The sequence below is a fragment of the Salvelinus alpinus genome, chromosome 23 (assembly GCF_045679555.1).
Source record: "Salvelinus alpinus chromosome 23, SLU_Salpinus.1, whole genome shotgun sequence".
In the NCBI taxonomy this organism is placed as follows: Eukaryota; Metazoa; Chordata; class Actinopteri; order Salmoniformes; family Salmonidae; genus Salvelinus; species Salvelinus alpinus.
Window position 1 is genome coordinate 28,583,056 of NC_092108.1, and position 8,045 is coordinate 28,591,100.

An 8,045-nucleotide genomic window follows, 5' to 3' on the forward strand; every position below is an offset into this window, starting at 1 on the left:
CAGCCCTTGCTGTGTTCTTTTAATGGATAATTCCCCACCTGTCCTGCTATATCTGTATTGTGCAATCACATTACCCTGCAGAAGATGGTTTTGCTCCTTCAGTGTTACAGTAGAAATTGCCATAGCCCTCCTTATATCTATTCATGATCACATCACTATTTTGTACAAATATTTATGACAGCTTCAAATGGGGGGGTGTGGACTAGATACATAAAGTGCAATCATTTCTAAATGGTAAAAAAGATATGTATGAAAATACCCTAAAATTAAAGCTAACATTCTGTTCCAAAATGCTGGAGTATATATAGGGGAGTGTACGTACATGTATCCTTTATTAACAGTTGAGGAAACATCCAACTGATTAGTGTACTGTCTGCTTTGAGAATATCCTTAACATTCAGATAAACCTAAATATGCAGTAGGTGTCAGTATTTTGGGGGGATGTCTGACTGAAACGTTGACACAATAAACAATGTGCAGAGGTAATATTGTGTTAGCGTGAGTTATCCTTTTACAATGGAAATATCAAACATAGTCATAATCTGAAGAATGCATACAAAAATAAATCTGGATCAAAGTTCAAGTATTAATTCCTCACAGTGAGTGCACAGTTCAAGCCAAGTGTTCCCATCCCAACACAGAGTACCCAAATGTAGGACAGGAAGACATGGTGCTCCATGGCTACAGTATAATCTAGTAGCAAAGTCCCTCAAATCTCGAATGCAGGTGATCACTTCAACTCTTCAGCTCAGAACCAATTGTAATAAAAGGTTGGCTCACCTCCCAAGGCTCCTGACATTTCTTTGCCCTCTCCTCATAGCTCAATTCTTTCACCGCCTCCTCACTGTGGGAAAACGTCTCTGCTTCTCCTCCTCCTCTTGCCTCCTCCTCTCCTCCTTAGCCTGTTTGTACCTCCACTTGGGGAGCTGGAGGAGCGCAGGGTCCTTGCTCTTCCTTCTCTTCTCGGAGGCGGGCCCCGAGGGGGCCTTGCACAGCCTCACCTTGGGGATCACAATGCCCGGCCTGACGCTGCTCCTCCTCATCATGTTCAGGGGCAGCAAACTGGCACGCCTCAGGGCAGACGTACCGGCCACCGCAACCTCCTGCAACATTTGGGTCTGCAGGCTGGCCCTCCGGTCTGTCTTCTTAGGAACCAACTGCACCCGGGAGTTATTGAACAGCTTTTTGTAGTTGTTGATCCGGTCGGGGCCCAGGCACTTCAGCTCGTCCACTCGCTGCTTCCTGAGGATCTCCGGTACAGCATAGCGCCGCTTCCCAATGCAGGGCGGGCTTCTCAGGGCCACGGTGTGGCAGGCGGTGGCGATCAATGGGCTGGACAGGGCGGTGGTGATGCGCACCATGTGGTCCATCACACCGTCGTCCACAGGGTCCGTCTTCATGCGGAGGGAGAACCTACAGCAGGCCTTGTCTGCTACCTTCTGCCAGCAGTTCTTGGGTTCCTGGCGTTGGGCCACCAGCTCCTGCAGCATGGGCCACTCCAGCTTGTAGGATTCACAGAACTGCTCGGCACACGGCTGGGCCATCAGACGCATCATCAGGTAGGCCGTCTCGTAGCGGCATGTGAACAAAGCCCACTCCCTGGAGGTCATCTTGCGCCCGTAGTCCCTCGCCTCCACGTCCGCTCCTTTTATAGGGAATACACAGATAGAGAAAGGCAGTCCAGCAACAAAATAAAGACAATGTAAACATTGTAAAAAATTACATAGAAATACTAAATATTTTAGCTCTACCTGACAACATGAGCAAACGAACAACATCTGCCCTCCCTTGCATGGCTGCCTTCATCATAGCTGTGAATCCATGGCAGTTCCTACGCTCTAGGTCCAGGTTGGAGAAGTAGTTGATCAAGTAGCTGGATATCATAATGTGACCTGGCATTAAAAAATAAACCAAATGTGTTATTCACCTTATTCACAACGAACCACGTGGAATTATACTCATTGTTTCCAGATCAATACATCTGTTTGCTTAATCTGTCTGTTTTCATTGAGAATAATCATATTTGTGTTGACACATTCCCAAAATATACTGTACTAGGAACCAACAAACCTTCAACTTTGAAACATCTGTGGATTCTTACCTGCTTGAGCAGCTGTCATGAGGGCTGTATTCCCCTCGTTGTCTTGCCAGTTGACATCGATGTGGGGACACTGAGAGAGCGCTATGACCACATCCACCCAGCCCATGTAACAGGCTACTATCAGCCCATTCTGAAAAACACAAACCACGTGCAAAGGTCAGTGACATATCTCTCTTTTTGGATGACAACAATGTATGTTTACTGCCCTTAAGGTAAATCTGTTGACGCACAGTGTTGTACTGTTCAACTCTAACATTTGACCTTGCACATAAGGTATAGTACGTCACACAACTACCGGTACGCCACTTGTCTACATTAGATCTCAAAGTTCAGGCGTGACTGCTGCTAGTGCTTACAAATGACGATGTAGCTAACTAAGGACACAAGGCAAGCTCACCAACCCAAGACTCTGCCACTGTTACACTCCCTGGAGCCTTATGGTCTTAAGGCCGTGGTCTCAGTGCTCATTATGCAACCACGGTTGTTTCACATGGTCAATTGGATCAATAGCTCTGCTCTTTGAGGCACATTAACAGCTAGTCTAGTTCTAGGTGTGTGGTGTTAGAATTGTGTTGACACGGTAGAATAGAAACTATCTATCAAAATAAACAAATGCTTGGAGCAACACTGATAAACGTATATGCTTGGAGGGTGACTTATAGCCAGAGACGCCAACCGACAGGCCTAATGATCGTCAACCGACAGGCCTAATGATCGTCAAACGACAGGCCTAATGATCGTCAACCGACAGGCCTAATGATCCCCAATGGACAGGCCTAATGATCCCCAACTGACAGGCCTAATGATCCCCAACCATCAGGCCTAATGATCCCCAACGGACAGGCCTAATGATCCCCAACCGACAGGCCTAATGATCCCCAACGGACAGGCCTAATGATCCCCAACGGACAGGCCTAATGATCCCCAACGGACAGGCCTAATGATCCCCAACTGACAGGCCTAATGATTCCCAAATGACAGGCCTAATGATCCCCAACCTTCAGGCCTAATGATCCCCAACCGACAGGCCTAATGATCCCCAACTGACAGGCCTAATGATCCCCAACCGACAGGCCTAATGATCCCCAACTGACAGGCCTAATGATCCCCAACTGACAGGCCTAATGATCCCCAACCGACAGGCCTAATGATCCCCAAGGGAATTCCAAGTTAAGTCTCAGCTAATAGTCTTTCTGGAGCTTTCTGAACCATCTGCCTGCTGCTGCCTACAGTACTAATCACAGTCCACCAGCCCTATGGTAAGATAGCATAATGACGTATAGGGAACAGTATACAAGGGTGGCTCAGTGACCCAGTTTATGGATTTGTGGAAATGCCCAGTCACCAAGGCTACTATCCAACGAATCACGATTAAGCCATCTGAAGAAAACTCCTTAGAAAATGTGTACCGTAAACAAAGAATTTTACCCACTAATCATGAAAACCTGAAGGATCAGCAGAGCTTCCAGTATTCTCACTGCTTATGGCTTCCATATTCAACTCTAAGGTAAAGGTCTGAGGTAGGCCTATACCAAAGCTTTGGGACCAAAGAGGAATTATAACTGAAAGATTCCATATTCAACACCCCATCTATAAACAACCCATGAGAGAACATCATCTGTCTGAGTCAATTGGAAAAAAGACAAGTACAGTTTTAGATTTGCCAAAGTAAGGTAAAGACTCTGCTCAAACAGTCCGCATTCAGTGTTTGATTTAAAAATACTGCTGTGTGTGTGTTTGTTAACATCTATACAAACACACATTAGGGCTCATGTCATGCCAGTGTAGGATGTAACGTGAAACAACTGAGGACATTTGCATTTATCCATCCAGACACGTACCGTTACTGTAGGTGTAGCATGACAGCAGACTTCTCCACGTATTTATACTGTATTAGTCTGTCTCTTCACAACGCATTGAAGGGATTTAAAAGGTCAGTGGGTAAGCCTTGTTTCTCAGCTTGATCAGATGCTGAGGAAAATCACGGAACTACTCTCTATGGAATCTACATGCAACACCTTTTGAACATAATGCGCAATAGTAGTCACTGAATGTGTAGGCTGCTATGTTATATCCCTAGTATTATTGCTTTACCACTGATGAGGATACAGCAGTGAGAAACACAACCAAAATTGCCTTAGGCCTAACCCCAATGTCTACCTGTTGCTTACCCATGATGGTCATTAATGGTCTGGAGAATAGGGGATTTGAAGCACCAACCCTCTCTTAGTATTGTCCTGCTGCACCCTGATATCTTGGGTGAACCTTTTAAAAGCTCAGCCGTGATTACGAGCTGCTTCAACGCCATCTCAAAATGCAATCCCCCCCCCCCCCCCCCCCCATCTGTTCCAGGGCTTAACCAACTGCTCTGAGTATTCCTCTGATATTGTCACTGTCCACAGAAATGGCACAGTTTGGATGTCTAGTACAAATTCAGATACGGGAGCAAAAAGCCTAAAATGTGTGCTGTCTTTCATATCAAATCAACATAAAGCTTATTCCTGATCTTGTGGAAACCGGCTTTACAAAGATCTATATTCCAATGTCCATACTAGCATACCACCTAGAAAGCATTATACATTGCTTAATTCTAAGTAGGATGTTTGTGTGGACATTGAAACAGAGACCATGTTATAAGTTTGTACAGTTGGCCTTTACTTGATAATATGGACATACTCTAAATCACAGAGAACATTGACAAGTTAATCTCTTTAATGACAATGCAAACATACTCTGTTGTTCTTATCTGTTTCTCTCACTTCCTCCTCTGTCACCCCTTGCCTTATCATAATCTTCACTATGATGGAATTGTTATTGGAGCAGGCCATGAAGAAAGACAGAGGTTCCGGGGTGACTGGGCTGGGAGTCCTGTATTTGAGAGACTCATCAGGTGGATAGAAGGAGTCATCAGAGGCGATACTCCTGGTATCCTCTGGCCGATCTGGCAATGTGTCAAAGTCAAACTCTTCAAATTCCTGATAGACATCATCGTCGTCGTCATCATAATAGTTGTTATCCTCATTGTCTCCCACATTAGGATCCTCATTTTTGTCGCCTGCAACCGCCTCCAACTCCTCATTTATGGGACCCCTGACGGCCCCCGCCTGGCCTCCAGAGATCCCATTCTGCTGAACTTTTAACAACGTCCCTCCACCTCCACCTGAGTCCTCTATGATCAGCACCATTTAACTCCCGGGTTAGAATCCACCACAACAACAAGAACAAGGCACCAAAATCCCAATCTCATCTGACCAATTCTCTCTCATTCAAAGTGTAAATACTTAGCTAGGTCTTGTTGAAAAAGCAGAAGTCAGTATGATCCCTAACTGGAACATGATCTCACATTTGTTCTGCTTCAAAAGCCACTTGAGGAGGATGTCTCAGAATGTCCCCTTTAATCCATCAATAAAGCTTGTTCTCTGAAGTATTAGAAGGACATTAAAGACTTTGTCATCCTCAAAGGATCCTCTTGTTCTCATCAGCTCTTCATTTGCCTTCTGTATTTCTCACTTTCCAAATGGCAACAGCCAACAATGGTGTGACAGCTTGAGAATTCATCTCTTCAATGCATTTGTTGCCAAAGTTGTCCCACAAAATGCTGTTCAACAAAAGGCACTTTATTATTTTAGATAGCGTCTACGTCCTGCTGTGCTGATACCCTAATCTTCAATTCCCCTGCTGTAAATCATTTTGTTTCCTTATACCGATGTGGAAGAGAAGAATTGTCTAAACTGACGCTACTTAATCCCTTTAATCAGTCCTCACGCTCTCTCTCTCCCTCTCTCTCCCTATCCTCCTCTCTCACTTTTTCTCTCTCTGCTCTCTCTCTCTTTCTCTCTCTCCCAAAATGCATAGTTGAACAAACACAGAAGTCTTGAATGATAAAAGTACAGATTTAGTAGGTTAGTATTGACTTTTCTCGGTCTGCATAGCTAAAGCTCAACTTACAGATCATTTAGAATTTGTACAACCACATATCTTTGATTTTGTGCAACCACATCAACTACATTTTCATTGCATTCCTGTCTTATGATATACTGGTTTTGCGTCATATTCAATACCCATACCCTAAATCTGGTCCCTACAGTAACGTGGGGATTCCCCATAAAAGTGACTTCATGACATTACCTCCTTACCTCCCACCCCCACTAGTTGTGCAACATTTGTCCATGACCCTAATCTATGGTTGGCTGTGGCTGCTGTTAGATCTGTTTTAACTGACTGGTAATTGGATTCAGCAAAAATAACATGGCCTCTTACATTCGTTTTTTCCCCCCTCATTTTCCTTCTCAGTGTATAGCTACACTTCTTGCCACTAATTCACATTATTTTGGTTGTTGATTGACATTATTTTAGAAGCAGCTAAAGTCTTGGGTGTAGCTTGGATGTGTCAGTTTTACGATGCACCTTTTGACAGTGCGGTTCCCACGCTTGTCTGAGCTCCATAGTCTTAGTGATTTGTACTGTATGTGAGTGATCATGTGGGTGGCAAAAACAGCCCTCTTAAAAGTCTCTTCTGTTCATTGCTCCTCACACATGCCTATCCACTCTATTACACAGTGATAATTCTAACAATCAAACTCAAGATCTCAGTATAATGAGAAAATTAGATTTAAAAAAGAATGGCAAGTTCAAATGCTGGATTTACAGATTGTTCTGGGGGGTGGGGGGGCTATGCAAATTCAGCTGCAATCTACAGATCTTGAAATGATTGATTGCTTACTGTGTATGGTAGACCCTGGTCCTGATCTTAATTAAACAATACATAATTTCCGTAGTTGATTCCTTAGTTGATGCTGTCAACTGAAGAAGGCCTCTGAAGTAGGCCCCTGAACTGGTAAGCCTTTAGCAATATGTTGTATGTCAGGTCAATGCTAAACTACTTATGAGTGTAACACTTAATTCCCAATATCAAATCAGTACACAATTAAAACCAGGCAACCCTGATCTGCTATGTAGTAAATAGTGTAGTAGGGCCTTATGCAAAATAATGTAGTAACGTTAATGTATTAACATTCAAATAAGTGGCTGTTATAATAAGATTAAAAACACTTATGAGGCGTAAATAATTAACAACAAGATCAGATCCGCTTAGGGCATGGTATTAATGTATTAATTACACTTTGCTGTGTATCAATATATCCAGTCACAACAAAGATACAGGCGTCCTTCCTAACTCAGTTGCCAGAGAGGAGTTTGTTATCAGGAAGGACAAGGGAGTTTTTTAGGATAAAATAAACCTGAATAAAGCTAAACACAGGCAAAATCCTAGAGGAAAACCTGGTTCAGTCTGCCTTCCAACAGACACTGGGAGATAAATTCACCTTTCAGCAGGACAATAACCTAAAACACAAGGCCAACTATACACTGGAGTTGCTTACCAAGACGACGGCCTAGTTACAGTTTTGACTTAAATCGGCTTGAAGATAACGTCCTAGTCTTTATGTTATCTTGGAGTTGAGCAGATTAGCTGTTCTGCCAACAACCAAATAGTACAGTAGGCTCTGGTCAGTCCAGGTTGAAACACTGACCTAGGTCAGTTGCAGTTTAAAAGTGGACAGCCCTTCTTCATGTATGGACCAGTATTTAGGGTCTATGCTACAGGCTATATTTACCTTAACAGGATCACTTTATAACAGAGTGCCAGCCAGATTACTGTCTGGATTGGCAGCCTGGCACACAGGTAGAAATCTCACAAGTGTTATCTGAAAAAGGTTCATCCTGTGTTGAAGATGTGTACCCTTTTCCACGTTACTGTCTCAACCCAAACTGCGCTCTTTTAGCTCACTTTACCAGTGAGTTTGGTTCAGCGTTTATTTAATTATTATTCAGACTTTTTTTTTTTATAGCAGATGATCTTATTCAGAGTGATTTAGGGCTCTATTCATCAGATCCACTTTTAGCATGGTGAAGTTATTAATTACACATTTGCTGGTGTATCAAA

At 43.5% G+C, this 8,045-nt stretch overlaps 1 protein-coding gene across 1 annotated transcript; it reads right to left on the minus strand.

Annotated features, from left to right (window-relative positions):
* Nucleotides 1-266: 266 nt before the first annotated feature.
* On the minus strand, nucleotides 267-5,785 carry LOC139550729 (ankyrin repeat domain-containing protein 33B-like). Its single transcript, XM_071361837.1, has 4 exons — nucleotides 4,834-5,785; nucleotides 2,102-2,231; nucleotides 1,752-1,892; nucleotides 267-1,645 (listed from the first exon to the last, which is right to left on the minus strand). Exons 1-4 carry the CDS (start codon nucleotides 5,284-5,286, stop codon nucleotides 831-833), a joined length of 1,539 nt encoding a protein of 512 aa, XP_071217938.1. The 5' UTR covers nucleotides 5,287-5,785; the 3' UTR covers nucleotides 267-830.
* Nucleotides 5,786-8,045: the final 2,260 nt, after the last annotated feature.

What these genes read in the sequence shown, in the direction of transcription:
- LOC139550729 (XM_071361837.1), bottom strand. Translation starts at nt 5,286, where the DNA reads ATGGTGCTGATCATAGAGGACTCAGGTGGAGGTGGAGGGACGTTGTTA. An exon ending in AAACAGATAAGAACAACAGA is followed by an intron (nt 2,232 to 4,833) that starts GTATGTTTGCAT and finishes TGTGTTTTTCAG; the next exon opens with AATGGGCTGATAGTAGCCTG. An exon ending in CATGACAGCTGCTCAAGCAG is followed by an intron (nt 1,893 to 2,101) that starts GTAAGAATCCAC and finishes TTTTAATGCCAG; the next exon opens with GTCACATTATGATATCCAGC.